Here is a 20,204-nt window from a genome sequence, read left to right as displayed (position 1 = left end):
CAAGGGAGTCTTAGAACTCCTAGGTTTCAGGTGTTCTGTACCATATGTCCTGGGATACAGCAATTTTATCTACCTTCACACCTTCATTTCTACTTTTCCAGTATTATTGTCACCTACAGCTGTCAAGAACGACCTGACCCTTCCATAGAGATGAGATAGGGAGGTATTTAGAACTTATTCAGAATAATTTGTACCTGGGAGAGGAAGTCGTTCTAGGAGGAAGAACTCAGCCCTAAAGTATCTTTCCTTCCCAGCAGTGAGGTCCCTGTGACTTTAGCAGCCACTCTTTGCCGAAGCCCTAGACTATCCGTAGACTTTTACCAATTCTTGTGAGCTGCATTTGGTCTACTAGGAGTAAGTTAAAATGTACCTTTTTATAAAGCTGTAAGGCTTACATAACCCTTTTCTCACAAGGCAGGAATTGTATTAGGCTCATTTTATAGATGAAATTTAGGTGATCCAGGTCCTCTGTAGGCCACATGTTGACTTAGAAAACCACAAATTAATGTTGCCTATGCTGTATTGTATTTTTATTTATTTCCTTTCCCAGTTATATTTTAATCTGGTTTTGGCCAGCACTGAGAAGTTTTGTGGGCTGCTTGCAGTGACATCTTTGGTTTAGATGATTTGCCCAAGGTCACACAACTAATCAGTGTCAGAGTTATTGAACCCAGGGTTCTCTTCACCCTGAATCTAGAACACTTAATCACCTTGTTATAGACTGAACATGCCAACAAGCAGCCAGTATTACTCAAGAGGTATGATAATGATCCTGTTGTTTTTTCCATTATACAAGAACGTCAGAATTCAAAAATTATAAAAAATGAATGTTGTTCCATTCAGAGTAGTCAAGTCACGCTGGGAAGCTCCATATGGATTCCAGTGCTAAAAGGGGTTGGAACCTTCTCTCTAGGACTCACTAAGTAACATTTGAACAAAAGTAGAATTCAGGGGATCATAAGCAGCAGTGGAAATAGTCCTAATGATAAGTGTCTTATATAGGGTTTTATTTTCCATTTTTATTTGATCTCACAACAACCATTGAAGGTAGATAGTACAACTCTTTTTGTCCCCCGTTTTACAGATGAGGAAACTGAGGCTCAGAGAGATGACATGAAGTGCCATATAGCTAGGAAGTGGCAAAGCTGGGGTACAGACCCAGGGCTCCTCATTCTATTCCCAGTGTTCTTTCCACTACCTGAGACCGCCTCTCCAAGTGTGTAGCCTCTCAAGGTGACTATTTTAAAGGGGACAACATTTATTTGTATGTGTAAGTTCTGGTTTGTTAAAAATTAAATCTTCTAGTCACGCCTCTGGTACAGTCTTCCTCTCCATCACTCAGGCACAAATATGAGAAAAGGTTTAGGGAGTATTTTCCCACAAAATAGTCTAAAACTCTTATAACCAAGTGATTTCTTCTCCCCAGGCGAGATTTCTATAAGATCCTAGGGGTACCCCGGAGTGCATCTGTAAAAGATATTAAAAAGGCCTATCGGAAACTGGCTCTCCAGCTTCATCCTGACCGGAACCCTGATGACCCGAAAGCCCAAGAGAAGTTCCAAGATCTAGGAGCTGCCTATGAGGTCAGTCAAGAAAATGCATGTGTCACAGTTGTGAATAGGCCCACACAGCTGTTGAGAAAGCTGTCTGACGTTGAGAAAGGCTTGATCTCTTTGCTTAGGGGGCTTCCATTTTAAATAGGTGAGCTCGAAACATAAGGAGGATTTAATGCCAAATCAAGTGTGGCCACCATACTCATCTTCCTAATAGCTAACTTACTCATTCTTTCTTTTCCTTCATCTCCTTTGGGGAGATGAAGGTGAAGAAATGAATGGGGCCTAGGTACACATCTTTAGGGAGCTGGAGCTAGAAAGAATGGAAACACCTTTTCCTCTAATGAAGTTATAGTGCTGGTCAAATGTGCCACCTCACAGTGTTGTCACTACTCTCAGGGGTCCTTTTTCTCTTTTAGCAAAATGGCCTAGGTGGAAAGTAAGTGAGCTGAACAAGTGGTAGAGTGAGAATTTTTAAATAATTCTCCCTTCTTTTTGCTAAAGGAAAGAATGGAAATCAAACATGAAAACTGACCTTGGTGGTAGAAGATGCTTCAAAGGGGAAGGTCTTGGTAGCCACCAGTCTTTTTTTTTGTGTGTGTGTGCGGCAGTGATAGTTAAGTGACTTGCCCAGGGTCACACAGATAGTAAGTGCCAAGTGTCTGAGGCTGGACTTGAACTCAGGTCCTGAATCCAGGGCCAGTACTTTCTCCACTGTGCCACCTAGCTGCCCCCCTACCACCAATCTTTTTGATGCTTATGCTTCTCTCTAGCTTAAGAGAGGGTTCTTGTATTACCTTCTTGGTTGTAAAAGCACATCCCAAGTAACCAAGCATCTGTACATGCTTGAAATAATGGTTTGCTCCTCAGTGAAACTCAGGGCAGATCTGGTTCCTTTAGTACTGCCTTCCTTAACTTAAGGACCCAGGTGCAAGTGAAACTTTACAAAAGGCATCCGCAGTGCATGGCACTATCTACATTTGAGGGTCCAAATCCTGGCCCTGCCCCGTACTAGCTGTGTATGACCTTGGGCAAGTCACTTTTGGGCCTTGGGTTTAAAATTTGTAAAGATGAATTGGACATGCAGATTTCCAAGGTCTCTTCCACTTCTTAAAATTCTGTAATCTTCCTTTTTTTCTTTTTTTTCTTTTTAGGGCAGTGAGGGTTAAGTGACTTGCCCAGGGTCACACAGCTAGCAAGTGTCAAGTGTCTGAGGCTGAACTTGAACTCAGGTCCTCCTGCATCCAGGGCTGGTGCTTTATCCACTGAGCCACCTAGTTGCCCCTCTGTAATCTTCCTTTTACACATAGTTCAAGGAAATTCTATGAGTTATCTGTTGAAATAAGCACTTTTGCCCTTCTCTGCAACCCTGTTTACCTTACCTCAAGGCTAGAAATCAGTTGGATGAGTATCTTTCCAAAGAAGAATTGCATAGAAGCCCCCCATCAGCTCTTCTCCTAATGACAATCTACACTTAGGCTGTTCACACCTTTCTTCCAGGAGCATTAAGTTACCTATGTTAGTAACACATAGGATTCCATTAACACCGCATTTCCCCCAATTCAGTGCATGACATCATTGTTTCCCATGAAAATAAAGAGGGTCTTTTCTAAGAAGTCGCTGGGTGTCAGCAGCTTTAGGGCAGTACAGCCCTCTGGTCCTTAGGCAAAGGGGTTCCCCATAAGTTCATGGACCCATAGGGTTTTAGAGCTGGCAGAGACCTTGTGGATCCCTTCCTTCAGCCCTCTCCTTTTGCAAATGAGAAAACATGTTGAAATGTTAAGTAACTTTCCTTGGCATCATCACATATAGGATTTGATCCAGTTGAATTCTGTGTCCTCATCTCCTAAATTTAATCAAATTTATAGGATGCTCTTCCCCTGGCCAAAGCTCTAAGCCATTATTATCTTAATAATCTCAGGGTCCACATATTTGACTCTTTATTCATTAAAACTTAGGCATTTATTCCTCTTTAAGACCTTCTTGGTCCTTAACCCCTTTGTCCCTAAAGTGAACACCTATATTCTTTAATTATGTAGGGGCCAAATTTTAATTGGGGAGTGTTAGTTAGGCAGCTGGCCGCAATATTGGGGCAAGGAAGGAGATTTAACAGCCTCTTTCAAAAACAGAACAGGGTTTATTAACAAGAGCGAACTTAAAAACACAAGTAGGATTAGTAGAATTAAGGGAAAGGAAAAAAAAAAGAAATGGGGGAAGGATAACAATACAACCTGAATCACACCACCACCCAGGGCTCAGCAGAACACACAGCTGCGTCCTGTCTCTTTCCAGCTCCAATGCCAGAATGTTGAAATTCCTCCTTTCTCCTTACCAGCAACCTCCGGGGCTCCCAGGAAACGGGGCAGACAGACACACAGCCCCTGGCAGCCCTGATTGACAGAATTAACCAGCCCCTCTGCGACTTCCAGCCCCCCTTTAGCTTCCTGATGCTGGAGATCACCTGACTGCCTTCACCCAGCTTCCAGTCATGGCAGGGCTGCCCTCATTATAATTTGGCCAGGCCCATGCAGGCACACGGGTGTGCCGGAGCGAGGTCAGGGCGCACAGGCGCACGCCAGGGTCAGAGTGCACGGGGTTTCTAATTTTAGGCAAAAATGGGGTCATAGAAACCTCAAATCACAATTCTTTACAATTAGAATCTTCTGGAATAGATACATCATCTTGGACTAGGAGCATCTAGTTTTTGAAATTTGACATAAAAAACTTGTTGTCCGTTCTCTTTCAGTTAGATTTTATCCAGCCATGATTCTCTTTCATTCTTAGAAAGTTTGCCGGAAAGGAATGTTACAGAGTCCCAATAAATGAATATCTAACTCTTGGATCTGCCACAAGCAAGAGTAGCTTTTTCCTTGAGAAGATGTTACTTAAGCTACGTTAGTCCATGCTGGTCACGTTTATCAGTATTATTATTGAAGATGCAAAAATGCAACAATTGATATTCTAGTGACTCATTTGCTTCTAGCATTCATAGGCCAGGTAAGTACTCATTCCTTTGTGAAGGGAGGGAGTTGGCCTAAAAAATAGCTGCTTTTAGTATTGTACAGTTTCCAAGCACTTTCCTTACAACCTTGTGATGCCATAGCTTTATAGAGATAGAAGGCCTTCTGAGCCCTTCAAATAAAACCTCCTTATTTTAGATTATGGGAACTGAGCCCAGAGAGGTTTAGCACCTGGCCTAGCATCACACAGATAATAGGTATCAGTGGCAGGATTTAAATCCAGGTCTTCTTGACTCCAAGCCTAGCAAGTTAGATACATTTCACTGTGTCTCCCCATGTCTTTAGATCCCTTAATTTTAGACATATTGGTGGATTTAGGAAACACAGACAAAGCTCAAGGGATAAGTTAAGGGAAACTGGGACCACCTAAGGCTTGAGCAGGTGTTTGATCAACAGGCTACTTGGGCTAGCCCATCCACTAAGTTAGAAACGTAACAGGAGGAATCAAAAAACCCAGAGGGAAAGGAAAGGAAAGAAGTGTCTAGGCACAGATTCCCTAGTAGTCAGAATAGGAAGGTGGCTGTGACAGCTGAGGTGGCCATCATTTTACATACGGGAAGTGGGGCTGAGGATAGGCCACCAGCGGGGTAGCAGGAGAGCTCTCCAGGTCTGGGCCCTGCTCGGAAGTGCTGTGATTCTGTTATAGAACTGAAAACTAAATGTACTCTAGTACAAACTTCTCTTGTTTATTGAAGTGGGATCGGAGATAATATTTTAGGGAGTTGAGTATTTGTGGTTTGCTTGCCCAACCTGTGAACAAACCATTCTGGTGACTTTTCCCTTTTTTCTTTCCATAATAATAGTAATAAAGCATTTTTAAGACTCACTATTAAGAAGTAGCATGGCCTTAAAGTTAGGAAGACTTGGATAGACAGTCTGTCAATGGCTCGACAGCTGGCCAAAGAGTTAGGAAGACCTGGGTTCGAGTCTTGCCTCTGATCCATCCTGGCACTGTCACCCTGGACAGAACAATTTACCTCTAACTCAGTTCCCTCTGGGCTACTCTGTAAGACTGAAAGTTGTAGCCTGCTAAGCAGTCTACATTAGTAGAAGTCTTTTCCTCTTTGGAAATCTCTTATCTCTCAAGTTGTTATTACTGATAACAACACAGATAATTTACTCATGATAGCAAGTTGTAGTGTTTGTCCAGTTCTAGCTCTTCCTTCACCTCTTCCCCTATCAAATGGAGGTGAGTGTTCTGGCCCTGCCAACCTCGAAGCCCTGTAGAAAGAGAGACACCGATACTGAATTCACTTCATTGCCATGAACAAGACCACAGAAAGTAGACTGGAAGGTAAAAATCTGAACAAAGTAGATTGCTTCAGCTCTTCTGAGGATTCTGAGACTTCACTGGGGCCACTATAGACTGCAGTTTTCAGATCACAGCCTGTCTGGGTCTTCGTGAGGTGCTATGGGCAGAATACTTATGTGGCTGATTCCCCCTCAGTCACCTTCTAGTGATGAGCCTCGATGACCTTAGGATGGCAGACAAAGAATATGGCTAGTCCATGCCCCTAATCCAGGTGTGGTAGGGACCACTCGTTTCTGTTTCTTCTCCTCGATTCAGTTCACGTTCCATAAGCCTTTGAAAACCAAGGCGCTGGAGTAGGATTTTGGTGGTGATTGTCCAGAAAATTGATTGTTAAAAACAACGCTGAGTGCTACACTTTCCCCAAGATCTGCTGCCAGCAGATTTCCTTTTGCTCCTGGTGGTTTTGGCTGGCATCTGTCTTGTGATACAGGCCTGCTTTTCCTCTCTCAGGATGCTTATGGACCTCATTTATCCCTCTGTATGCATGTGCAATATTTACGGTTGCCATGGTTCCTTTCTTCCCCATCTCACACCACCTCTTTCTGACACACCACACAATGTACCATTTGAATCTTCCTTCAGTTCTGCTGGTGCAGCTTTTCCCTTTTTTGGGGGGGTCACTGAAAGAAAAGATTGGGCATAGTTTTCCCCTTCATTAATCACGTTAAAATGAGAAGATTATATAACACATTACTTTCAGAAACATCTGTAATAAAAAGCAAATACTCGTTAGCAGTAGGAAGAATTTTCAGGAGTTTATGAAACCATCAAGGGATTCATTCTAGCTGACATTTGTAAAGATCTCAAATTTCAAGGTGCTTCATGTCCATTATCTCATTTAAGGAATTGTAAGTAGATAGTGTTACACGGGGACCAAAAGAATTAGAGAAGACCTCTATTGTAAGAAACCCATCTTCTGAGGGGCTTTCAGTGGAAGACCAGGGACCACAGTGCTCCAGAATGAGGAAGCAGGAGTTCACCGGGTGCTGCAGCTTTAGAAGGAAGGAGCTGCACTAATGAGAGCTCTTGACTTAAAAATAGGGCTCATGATCACAGTGAGAAAGTACAATAATGGCCAGAAAGGGAGCTAGAATCTACCTCTGATGTGCCAAGGAGGTGGCCTCCACAGTGATAGGGACCTTAGGGAAAGGGGGGAGGGAACCAAAAACGTCATACTCTTTGACTCAATAATCCAGTCGTTGGGGGGTAAAGTACCTTGACCCTTTCTGTCTCTAATTCTCTATTAACCTTTGACCGTTCATTCTGATTCATTTTTCCTCACATGCTCATTGGCAGTGTATGCGCCATTCTTCTGGTTTTGCTTTTTTTTTTTTTTAAAGTCTTTCCAGTTTATTTGTATTCCTCATACTTGGCTACTTTAATTGGATTATTCTATTCTCTTACATTAATATTTCTCAATTTTTTTAAACCATTTCCCTACTGTTTGAAAGAATATTTTTAAATGACTAGTTTAATTTGGGGGCTAATCTGATTGGGGTGACTAATTCTGGGACTGTTGACTACCTGGCTATCTGACTGCTGTTAATTGAATGCAGGCCGTTTATAAAATTCCACCACACTGCTCCACTCCCAACTTGATAAACTAAAGATTAAGAAGGCTCTTAACTAAATAATCAAAGCAGAGTTTATTTATGAGATACTATTTCAAATTAAGAATACAGGGAAATAAAATGTACAACCTGACTGCATTGTGGTGCATCTCTTTCCACTGTGTCTCTTTCCCACCTGCTGTGCCTGGAACTTTTTTAATACAATAAGGGCCTTAGCTGCCTCTGGCCTCAGGGCACGTTACACTTTAGTCTAACTCCCCTTTCACTTTGTAAATCCCCCTGCTTCTAACTTTCCTCTCCTTACTGCCACTGCTGAACCCCTGTGTTTCTCTCTCACCAACCTTTTGTCTGTCTGCTCCATCAGTCTGCCCTCTGCCACCTTTGCTGCCCCTCTAATCTTGTCTGCCTCTCTTAATCTTGTCCGCCGGCCTTTCCTCCTTGCTCCTGGTCCTGCATTATGGTTCGTCTCATCCCCCGTCTCCTTGTCCAAACCTCTCTAATCTCCTCAGCCCCCCCCACCCCCCCAGTCTAACTCCCAGGTCTATATATACCTTTTCTTCTCTCCACTCAAATCTCGGGGCTTCCTGCGCCCCCACAGACCAAGCTAATCCTCCAGCCAGAGCTGCGTCTGGTGGGGGGCAGGGGGTGCGCTCCAGCTTCATGTGCCTCAGCACAGGCTATCCGGGATCTTTCGGATAGCTCCACTCAGGTCGGAGAGAGCTGGGGGCTTTTTCCCCCCAGCTGTCTGACCTGGTGTCTTGTACAGCCCATGGGGCTTTTTGACTCAGCTGAAGCTGAGGAGGAGGGGCACCAGCCCCTCCCACACAGAAGAGACCCTGAGGGCCTAAGGCTTTCCAATCTCAGCCCAAAGGTAGGGTCCCCAAATCAAAATAAATTTCCTCATGTTGGACATTTAAGTTGTTTTTTTGGTTTGATGTTTTTTGTTTGTTTGCAATTACATATACTATTGCTCTTCTGAAAAATTTTCAACAGATAGCTCCAAAAAACCCCAAACACCATGAGGGATATTCCCAGCAGTTGAATTATTGAGCCAAAGGGTAGGATTATTTTTTGTACCTTTCCCCGTCAGACTCTCCCCCTTTTATAATTTCCCTGTTACTGTGGAGGCCATCTGGGCTCACAGGCTGGGTTTCATTCTCTACTCCTCACTCTGTCCAGAGCCAATCAGTTGCCAAGTGCTGTCATTTCTAAATTTACAGTATCTTCCATATATTTTCCCCCTTTTCTCTGACACTGCCACCCCCTGGTCCAGGCTTTCATCATCTCATGCCTAAACTATTGCAGGAGCCTGCTGGTTGGTCTTCCCCCTTTAAGTCTCCCCTCATTCTAGTCCATTCTCCATTAAACTGTCAAACTGATCTGGCTTTGTAAGTCCCCTTGCCCCATTCATTCAATTCCAGTGATTTCCTCTTGTCTCCAGGATCAGATACAGAACCTTGTGTTTGGTTTTCAAAGCCCTCCATAACCTTGCCCCTTCCTGCCTTTGCAATCTTTTTTCTTCCCTGTGTACTCTGCAGTCTGGTGACACTGATCTTCTAGAGAGTCCAACTTCTAATTCCAGATATTTTCACTTGCTTTCTCTCACATTTGGGACACTCTCCCCTCATTTCTGCCTCCTAATTTATCTGTCTTCCTTCAAGTCCCAGCCCAAATTTCACCTTCTGCAAGAAGCCTTTCCCCTGATTCTCCTTAATGCTAGTGCCTTCCCTCTCTTTATCACCTCCTGTTTATCTTGTCTATATCTTGTTCATTTGTCGTTGTTTGCATGTTCTCTTCCCCATTAGACTGTGGGTTCCTGGAGATCAGGGACTGCCCACCTTTCTTTGTATCCCCAGGGCTTATCACAGTGCCTGGCACATAATCAGCATTCAATAAATGCTTGTTGACTGACTGGCTGCTACATACCACTGTATACCAGGTGATTCCACCATAGCTCCTCATCCTTGCCAAAACTGAGTTTCATTGTTGTTAAATACTTTTGCCAATTTGAGTGGGAAGTGACACCTCAAAACTGGCATCGATCTCTTTGATTATTAGTGACTTTGGCGTTTTTTGAGTGACTTAATTCGTGTTTCCTATTTTGAAAATTCCTCGTTTATAGCCATCGACCATTTCTCCATTGTGGTCTGGGAATGACTACAGTTCCCTAAATATGTCGGACATCAAGGGTTTTTGTCATTCAGGATATGCCATTATGTCTAATCTGAGTGATTTGGACGCTGCCTCCAACAACACAAATTATAACCCACTTGTGCCTGTCCATCTCATGCGACTCTTTTCTGTGTCCTCCCATAAGTCCACCCCTGCAGTTCACCCAGTATACTGAAGCCTCGGGGCCTCACTTGCGTCTTTCTGATACTGTAATCATACTAGTGGAGCACATGGGCTGTTCATCAGTTGTGGCTCACCCTCGTCATGTGACTAATGCCATTTTAATTTTCCTCATACTTTTCTTGGATGATAAATCTTCCTCCAGTTCTTCTCCATCCTTTACTTGTTCTATGTTGCAGCCTTCTTTTTGTGCCCACCATGCACATCTCTACTTTGCTTTGAGTGATAGTAGTTTTCATTTTGTTGGAGACTGTTGCTATGTGACTCATCCATATAATATATTTGCCATAATTTTTTTTCTTAAATATTAGATTAACTTTTCATTTTCACCACCCAAGAATACAAAGGGTATAAGTTGTTTGTTTGTTTTTGCTTCAAAGATATTTCCAGGGGTTAAAGTTATTCTAGACTTCCTCTGCTTCCCTAGAATTACCTCCTTTATCCCATAAGCCCTGTCCAGTGAAGCCCATTGCTTGTGGTTATTTTAGATTTCTGGTACATGACATCTTGTATATCATGTGCATGAGGAATTGGGATCTAATATGGGTGTAGTAGATAGACATCCACTTGGGTTACTCAGTTTGCTTGGGATAGCTTTGAAAGTATTAACAGAGAGGGCCTGGGAGGAATTACATATCAGCCATTCCCCCTTCCTCCTTTTCTTAGCCTCTGTCCCTGTCCTTGCCGTTCTTGCTGGTCAACTCTTTCCATTCTTTTTAGTCTCTAGGAACTCAGTTCTTTTCTGTTGGGTTTCTGTCACCTCTGGCTTGTCTGAAGCTACCATCCGCAGGACCAAACACCTCACTTATATAGGTAGAGGGATGGTTTTCTAACTTGTCTGCTCTATTTTATTACACTCAGAGCTTGTGGTCCTGATGGGTTTTTGTCTGTTTGTTTGAAGGTCCCCAGTTCAATTCAGCCAGCATTCATTAAATGTTTGGTATGTTCCGGGCACTATGCTAGGAGCTGGGCATAACAGATATAAAAAGGAAAATGGCCCTGACCCTAAGGAGCTGCTCTTATGTTGGAGGGAAGCATGAAAGTGCTACTTCCTTTAAGAGGCGGCACTTGAGCTGAGCCTTTAGAGGAGGTAGGGATTCCAGGAAGCACGGATGAGGAGGATGTGCTCCTGAGCAGGAGACCTTGCCTTACAGGCACCCAGGCAGGAGATGCTGTGGCAGAGATGGGTCCCTGCGAGTGTGCACAGGAGGGAGGCCAAGGGAAACAAACCAAGCTAGAAACCTAAGTCGGAGCCAGATTTTGAAAGGATTTAGATGTCAGACAGTGGTGGTTGTATTGTATCTCCGGAGCCATCGGGAGCCACTCCTGAATGGGAATGAGGGGGTCAGACTCCTGCTTAGGAACATCAGTTTGGCAGCTGGGGGATGGACACATTGGAGAGGGAAGGCTGGAGGCTATTTGTTGTCTAAATGAGAATAGATAAGGCCCTGAATCAGGTGCTTTGTGAGCAGAGGGCAGACAGATGTGGGAGAGAACTTGGGGACTGCAGTCAGTACCATCAAGCATTTCTATAGTACTTTAAGGCTGGCAGAGCACTTTATAGGCATGATCTCATTGGATCTCACAACAACCCGGGGAGGGAGGTGCTTTTATTATCTCCATCTTACAGATTAGAAAGATGAAATAGACAAGTGAAGTGACTCACATAGCCAGTGAACATCTGAGGTCAGATGTAAACTCAGATCTTCCTAACTCTAGCTGGCAATCAAACATGAGGATTATTTTGTTTATGGGAAAAGAGGGAGTGGAAAGTAGGACTCCTTGTCTCTGAAGTTGCAAATATGGATGACTTAAAAGGTGCTGGTACCCATGACAGGAACAAGGAGGTTAGGAAAGGGGTTGGGTTTGGAAAGATGTGAGTTTTGGATATGCCAAATCCGAGCTGCCTGCCTGTCTCAGTGGAGCTAACAAGGAGTCAATGGGGGATTGGAGCACAAGAGAGAGGTTCTTTATCTGTTTCTAATGACTGATAGAAACATGCCATTATGTAAAATATGAACCATTGCAGATAATTAGAAAGTCATCAGAGTCATCTGAAAAGAGAACTCCTTGCTCATTTTAAAAAATTGGTCATTCCCACCCCCTCCCCCCCAAAAAAGAAAGAAACCACAGCTCCCATTCACAGCCTTGTTGTTCCAGGGTCCCAGAGACTTTGTATAACTGTGAGGGCCAAAATTTGATATATGGAGCGTTATTTGGGTGACTTGCCTTAATATTAGGGTCCTGGAAATATGAGGGACCTTTTAGGTTTATCCTCCCCTCTGAACTGCCCTTTTTAGATATTTCTCCCAGATCAATAAGAAGGAGCCTTTAAACTTTAATTCACAAAAGGATCAGATTTTATTACTTGGGAATTAATTAAACAACAAAGGTGAAACTAATAAAAAACAAATCAAAGATAAGGAAATAGGAAAATAGAAATACAGAGAAATGCTCTTAACTCTAAACTTAACCTATGTGATCCTCAGACCATTCCCAATTAAGCTAGTTCAAAGGAATTTAGGTTTTTCCGTAATTAACTCACCCAACCTGAAGAACACGCACCACACACCACCACCACAAGGACCAAGTACCAAAAGACCGAGTTCTGGAAGACGCCTAGCGTTCCATCTCTCTTCAGGGAGCATTCACTCTTTCCTTCCCCAAAAGGGGAGGTCCTTCAAAAGCTGCCTATGGAGAGTCTAATTTTTTTTAACCACATTTCCCTGCTTTGTTTCTTTGGAAAACCTGTATGGGTTTGCCGATGAAACAGCCAAAAATAACAGAATATAATACCCTATGCTAGTAAACAATATGTTAATATCAATATAAAAAGGGGAGAGAGGAAAGTTTTGTCCAGAGGGGAGGTCCCTTATGAACCGGCGCTTTGACACTGGCCTTGCAGAGGGAGGGCCTCTGAAGAGAGTACATGTTACAGATGGTGTATATAATAACAGAAAAAAAACCCAACAAAACAAAACTGTTCATTTAAAGTCTCTGAGCTCTTGTCTTCTTGGAGTGGTAAGATGTCATCAGGAGAACTGGACTCTGATCTAAAAAGCTTGACTCTGGTCTGGACTCTGGTTGTCTCTGGACTTACTTCTTTAGCTGTTTGAACTGCTGGATTTTTACTAATCCTTAGCATAGCATTGTCAGTGATCAAATTAAACAGTGAGAGTTCTTCAAAATATAACTCACTCAAACTGGATATATATATACATTCCCCTTCTTTATATAATGCAGGGTTGAGGTAGTTATGCAATCTATAACATTTCTTACCACCATGTGTCTGGATCAAAGCCAAATTTAGTAATGTGTCCACAACACCTGAAAATGTTATGGAGGGACAGCTAGGTGGCACAGTGGATAGAGCACCGACGCTGGATTCAGGAGGACCGGAGTTCAAATCTGACCTCAGACACTTAACACTTACTAGCTGTGTGATCCTGGGCAAGTCACTTAACCCCAATTGCCTCACCAAAAAAAAAAAAAGTTATGGAAAGGTTACCATCCCACATCTCATGGTTCCGAGACATCTGACAATTGTGCTAGGCCACAGGTGGATGGATTCTGACCATGCCATCAGACTGAGTGAAAGAAAAAAAAAACTTTTAGGAGGGAGAGAGGAAGAAACTGGACTGTGTCCAGCAGTTGTGGTCTACATAGTCGCCATTATAAGCAAACTACGGACTTACGTGTACCCGTCTCTCCTCCTCTTGTACATATATTCTCTCTAGGGCCTGTATCAAACTCACTGTAAGAGCAGTTAGTCTCTGAAATGATAAGTTTCCATAATTCATAAATCTCACATTAATTTCACCAAAGACAGTATGATGTTAAAAATGCATGTTACCACTGCATAACTGAGGATGTACTTGTAATATATACAATAATTCCAAACCATACCCAGAGTATAATGACATATAAATGATAAATGAATGTAAAAGAATAGCTGATAATATTAAACATTATTACATAATCTTTGAGCAAGTAAATACATCATCTTATACATGAATTCTCTATCTAGTATGACAATAACAGATACTTAAAGTGATAATCAATTTATCAAAAAGAAATAAGACTTCAGTCAGCAAGTCTCAGTATTCAATATGTTCATTGATAAATAAAGCAATAGGTTTCAATAACCCTTTTTTTTTTTAAAACATAATCCCATAAACAAACTCATTAAACCCATGGTTCTTTCAAAAATAAAAAAAAAATTGTGATAGCTTCTGAGGCCCAGTGACCCCACAGCATATACTTAAAATGTCTTTGAAAATTCACTTAGTTTACAAAATTGAGTTAAAAGAAAACAAAAGAAACAAAAGTCAAAAACAAACCCAAAAACAAAAAAGCAAAAGATTTGCTAAGCACCCTTTTGTGCTCGGGAGGAAACTTAAAGGATGTGATGAATTCCAGGCCTTTCCTTCAATGCCTTTCAAAAACAAAAGAAAGTAGGGGGAAGGGAAAAGGGGTGGGGGGAGATTGAGGTAGGTCAGAAAACAAGGCCATGTGCTTCAGTGGTTTACCTGCAGAAGGAAAAGCTTGTTAAAGTTAAGTTATTATGCTGCTAGAGTTTTGGGGTATACCACATCGTTTTAACTGGTTCCCCAGTTCTCTGCACGCCAAAGTGGCAGGGATTTCTGAATTGTCATTGATTTTTCTAATGCTATGGCTTTGTGCCACGAATTTGCCATGGGGTTTATTCAACTGGTGAATGATTACATTCAGCTGGGGATTCAGGGTCAGGTTTGCTCACTAGGAATTACATTCAGCTGGTTATCCAGGGTCTGGTTTACTTACTAGCAGACAATCATAATACACGTCTTTAACTTTGAGGGTCACATGAGGTTCGTTACTCTGGGGAGGGGAGCATTCAAAAAATCTGGATCTGGGAATATGCGGCTTTCAGTATCTATTTTCCATCCTTCCCCTTCATCTCGTCAATCCTGTGCCCCCCTCTGAGGGAGACTGGTTACTTTGATTCTGGTTCTCTTTCTGTACCTTCCTGATAGGGTCTGCGGTTATTCTGATACTGTCTCTCTGTATTCCCCTGAAAAGATCTATTTCCATTTTGATTTCGCCTGTAATATGGCCTATCAATACCTTGGTCCTCGTACATTATCTGTCTAAGTACTCTTCTCCAAGTCCCTCAATGAATGTCCTTCTTTATCACAGTAACCACACATATTAGTGTCCTTGTGTTGGCTCTTATATGGCTGACCAGAGAATGCTGTTGCAAGGATACTCTGTTTAGTCTTAACTCTCCTCACGTGAGTCAAAAACAGGTCACAAATTCCTTAAGTCTATCTATTGTCAGAGTTCTCCAATCTGGACATTGTGTGAGAAAATATTTGCGAATTTCTGGTGACGAATTATGAACAAATGTGTTGAGTACAATATAGGAATCTCTCAACTCTAATGGATCCAGTCTGGTGTACTGTCTAGCGGCCTCACAATGTCTATCGTAAAACCTGTTTGGTCTTTCGTTAGTCTCCTAATCTAGGTTTAAGAATTTCTGCCAGTTTTCAGGTTTTCTAGAGCAAGATTCCAGTCCCTTCAGAAGTGTTCCCTAGCATCTTTTAATTCTTGGAGTGGTCAGTCATTATTATAGTTCCAATTTGGGTCCCTAAGAGGCCATGTGGCAGTGGCCTGGCCTTTTTCCACAAGGGCATTTCTGGCTGAGATAATATCTATAATCTCACTCGGGGATAGTAAAGTTTCCATAAGACAAGTAACATTGGCCCAAGGGGGTTGATATGCATTAAATATAGTCCTTAACTGTGAAATTACAGTGTTTGGATTTTTATCAAAACTAGGGATGATTGATTTCCATGCACTCAAGTCACTTGGTCTAAAGGGACTATGTTTTCTAACTTGAATTTGCACTTCTTTTTTTGGTATGTTCTATAGCTTCCTGCAGGGGGAGCAGTTTCTGCTGATCTGATTCTAAAGATTGGTCAAGATCTGTTCCTGAACTCAGATCATCTCCAGCAGAGGGAGCTGTCTTGGCGTCTCTCTCGCCACGTGGCCCCCTATCCTTCCACTTTACAACAATGATAATAGCGACAATGAAATTTATAGTCATTTGAACGATCATGAATATGGTATTAGAATTTATTTTAACTGCAGGTATGAAATTCCTACTAACATTAAACACGTGCTCAGTGGAGACAGTCACACCCATGCCATTATACCAAAAATTTTTTGCTGTGTGAATGAGGAGGAAACAAATAACGTTATGAAGGAACATTGAAGCTAGTTGTCTAAGTTGGGACATTATGCTGTCCCAATACATTCCAATGAGAAAACTCAAGAGGATCACAAAATATTCAATCATGTTGCCCTTTAAACCAGACCAGCTTTTAACTTTAAAGCAAGGCTTTTAAAGGGAGAGTAGTCAAATGAGGGAAAGTTAGTGGGGGGGTGGGGGGTGGGGCGGTTAAGAGAAAGTCTACCAGACTTGTTGGCTTGTGGCCGAGCTAGGGGTGGGTGGGTGGGTTCATAAGCTCCTGGCTTAAGACTCCAAAACTGTGAGGACCAAAATTTGATATACGGAGCATTATTTGGGTGACTCGTCTTAATACTGGGGTCCTGGAAATATGAGGGACCTGTTAGGTTTATCCTCCCCTCTGAAATGCCCTTTTTAGATATTTCTGCCAGGCCAATAAGAAGGAGCCTTTAAACTTTAATTCACAAAAGGATCAGATTTTATTACTTGGGAATTAATTAAACAACAAAGGTGAAACTAATAAAAAAAAAGATACGGAAATAGGAAAATAGAAATACAGAGAAGTGCTCTTAACTCTAAACTTAACCTATGTGATCCTCAGACCATTCCCAATTAAGCTAGTTCAAAGGAATTTAGAGTTTTCTGTAATTAACTCACCAAACCTGAAGAACATGTACCACACACCACCACCACAAGGGCCAAGTACCAAAAGACCAAGTCCCCGAAGACACCTAGCATTCTGGAAGTAGCCTAATGTTCTGCCTTCCTTCAGGGAGCATTTAATCTTTCCTTCCCCAAAAGGGGAGGTCCTTCAAAAGCTGCCTATGGAGAGTCTCACAAAATCATGGAACTGAACAGCTAGACATGACCTTGGAGATTTTTATAGATGAGAAAACTGAGGCTTATGAGGAGCTTGACTTGCCCACAGCCTCACAGTTTGTGAGTTGAAGAGCCCAGGGTAGAATGAAGTCCCCTTCTTGTCCAGCATTCTTGCTGCTCCATCCTATTGCTTCATCCTTTGTCTAAGTTCTCTGTTCTTATTGTGTTTAAACTCATCACTTGTCAGCAGAAACTTAAAATGACTTCTGGTAGCCCTTCATCTATTTGCAGGTGGTAAAGGTCTCCATGAACCTCCCATTTTCTAGGTCAAGTAAGTCTGGCTTTGTTAGCCTTTACTCAGAGAAGAAACTGGCTTCCTGTAAGCCTTAGTGCAAAAGGGAGCTGAGTGACCATGTGCTCCACTGCCAGCAGGATCTTGAAAGAAGCCCTGCAGGGCAAATGAGTCCTAAGACAATCCATTCTACTTTCTTCTAAAATCACATCAACCCTGCAGCTAACTGGGTTTTCCCTGGGGTGGTTAGGTAAGTGATTTCTCCTGGGGTATATATGAGAAGTTTAGATGAAGGTTCTTTTTCTTCTTTTTTCTGTTTTTTTGTTTGTTTATTTAGAATTTTATTTTCCCCAATTACATCTAGAAACAATTTTTAACACTCATTTTTAAAACTTTGTGTTCCAAATTCTCTTCCTCCCTCCTTCCCCTTTAAGAAGGCAAACAGTTCAATATAAGTTAAATGTGTAGTCTTTCAAAACATTTACATATTGGGTTGTGAAAGGAAACAAAAAAACTCAAGAAAAATAAAGTTTAAGAAAATTATGCTTCAATCTGTATTCAGACACCATCACTTCTTTCTCTGGGGATAGATCACATTTTTCATCATAAGTCCTTCAGAGTTGTCTTGGATCATTGCACTGCTGAGAATAGCCAAGTCATTCCCAGCGAATCATCTTACAATCTTGCTGTTACTTCTTACACAGTACATTTCATTTTTCATCGGCTCTTTCCGGGTTTTTCTGAGAGCATCTTGCTCATCATTTCTTATAGCACAATACTATTCCATCATAATCGCATACTACAGTTTGTGCAGCCATAACCCAGCTGATGGGGGATCCCCTCAGTTTTGAATTCTTTGCCACCAGAAAAGAGCTGCTGTGAATATTTTTCTACATATAGGTTGAAAGTTCTTTTTCATCAGAAGTCTTGACTGTGTCAGGTCCAATAAATATCACTGTGGATATAACTAAGGCTGGCTGTTTCTAACTTCCCGTCTTGTGTCTTTTCCTTAGGTGCTATCAGATGAGGAGAAACGAAAGCAGTATGATGCTTATGGTGAAGAGGGACTGAAGGATGGTCACCAGAGCTCCCATGGGGATATCTTCTCACAGTAAGAAATTTACCTGTCTCCAAACCAGCCTGCCTGTAGGAATGATTCACTTATTCGTGACACTGGGAAATGATTTTCACTGTTAGCTTCTGGAATGTGTGCTGTCTCTAAAACATGAACCTTATAAAATAGAGAAGGAAATTCCACCTCCAGACACTGATCACTTCTTCCTCCATCCTTACTCTCATTCTGTGCTCTCTGTAAGGGGCTAAAATTCTAGCTATGCTATCTAAAATCTAATGAGTGGTCGCCAATAAATTATAAGCTTTAGCAAGAGTATTTAAGTGTTTAAATATTTATTAAAGAGCATTAGGATCAGAGAGAAAGGTAAAAATCGAACTATTTCTAAGAGACCCCATCATCTGACCCCACCATGATGAGGTCAGGAACCAAAAGAGGAAAAAGCCCTCCGCCAGCATCTACTTCCTACTTTGTGTTCTCCTCCCAGAAATGGGAGGCTCCTCAAGTTGATTGGCTGGTAGCTTTGATAGACGGCACCCATGAGCAAATGTCACGTCCTGATGCCAAGGAACTGACCACATGGCTTGCCCTCAGACACCTTCTCCTCATGGCAGAGCTTTCCTACAGCAGTTCTCCAGCAGGTGGTGTCATTCTAGTTGTTACATCTCCCTGTTAGAAGTGTCAGGGCAGTGATTATAGCCAGTAGTGGGGAGTAGAGACCCTTATAGTCCAGCATTTACTGCATTCTCCATGGCCGGGGTGTGTGAAGGGCTGAGCAAAACACCATTCCTGTTGAGCAGTAGAACTGTCACATTCCATGACAAGATTAAAGTGTCCCCTTCATAATCTCTGAAAACTGCAATATATGCCAGAATCATCTAGTGAGGCCAGAGAGATGCACCTTCATACAGAGCATCAGATCTGCCTGTCTACCCTTTGACTGTGGGAGATAGACTGTTGGATTGAAAGTTTTTTAAGAGGTGCAGTGACTCTGGTCACCCAAAGTGGCCACAGCTACCTCTGGAGCGTTTTAACTTTGAAAGCTAGCACTGAGGCTGATAGAGAGGTGTGTGTGTGTGTGTGTGTGTGTGTGTGTGTGTGTGTGTGTGTGTGTGTGTGTAAAATCCAAAGTGATACCCCTTTTAAATATATGTTACTTTTGCTTATAGATTTGCCTTTTAAAGGCTTCCATTTCAGTGGAGACATTATCTTTAGGTTTTGGCTTATATAATGACACACATAAGGGGAAAATGTGACATTCACAAAATTCAGTCACCTCAGAGCATGTGAGCAGCATAAAGGATAAAAATGTTATTACCATCTCAAAGACACCATGTATGTCTCTATCTGGAATTACAGATCTAACGTTTGTCTATAAGAAGTCTTTGCTTGTCTTCCTTAATTTCATTGCCTCCTCTTTGAAATTATCTGCAATTTATCTTGTATATAAATTTTGTTCGTGTAGAATTGTTTGCATGTTATCTCTCCCATTAGACTGTGAACAGAGCAGGAATTGTGTTTTGCCTGTCTTTGTATCCCCAGCGATTAGTACAGTAATTGACACATCGTAGGCGTTTAAGAAGTGCTTGGTGGCTGGCTGTAGTTGGTCAAAACTTGGATTTTTCCTCCCACCCTAATGATTCCTTGATTCCTTACAGTTTCTTTGGAGATTTTGGCTTCATGTTCGGAGGAAGCCCACGCCAGCAGGACAGGAACATTCCAAGAGGAAGTGATATTGTTGTGGACCTGGAAGTCACTTTAGAAGAAGTATATTCAGGAAATTTTGTGGAAGTGAGTTGAAAAGAATGGCTACCATAAATACAGGCCTAATGGCTGCCCATACATGCTAAGGAGACCAAAAAAAGATTCTTAAACACTTTCTTGTCCTCACGTCTTTCTTAAGAAAAAAAAGGTTGGTGGGTTAAGAAAAGCCTTGATTGGCAAATGTATAGCTCTTGTGTCTGTGAGGGAAGAGAGCCAT

General features: G+C 42.1%; 1 protein-coding gene across 1 annotated transcript in view; it reads left to right on the top strand.

Moving 5' to 3' along the window:
- DNAJB11 (DnaJ heat shock protein family (Hsp40) member B11) overlaps positions 1-20,204 on the top strand; it is a 36,416-nt gene that overhangs the window by 2,809 nt on the left and 13,403 nt on the right. Inside the window, exons 2-4 of the mRNA XM_043963985.1 lie at positions 1,427-1,583; positions 18,165-18,262; positions 19,882-20,014. Of these exons, the coding sequence (XP_043819920.1) occupies positions 1,427-1,583; positions 18,165-18,262; positions 19,882-20,014 (388 nt within the window). The remainder of the gene's footprint in view (positions 1-1,426; positions 1,584-18,164; positions 18,263-19,881; positions 20,015-20,204) is intronic.

This window comes from Dromiciops gliroides, chromosome 4, assembly GCF_019393635.1.
Source record: "Dromiciops gliroides isolate mDroGli1 chromosome 4, mDroGli1.pri, whole genome shotgun sequence".
NCBI lineage: Eukaryota > Metazoa > Chordata > Mammalia > Microbiotheria > Microbiotheriidae > Dromiciops > Dromiciops gliroides.
Note: the sequence above shows the minus strand (reverse complement) of the source record. Positions and strands in the feature narration are given on the sequence as shown.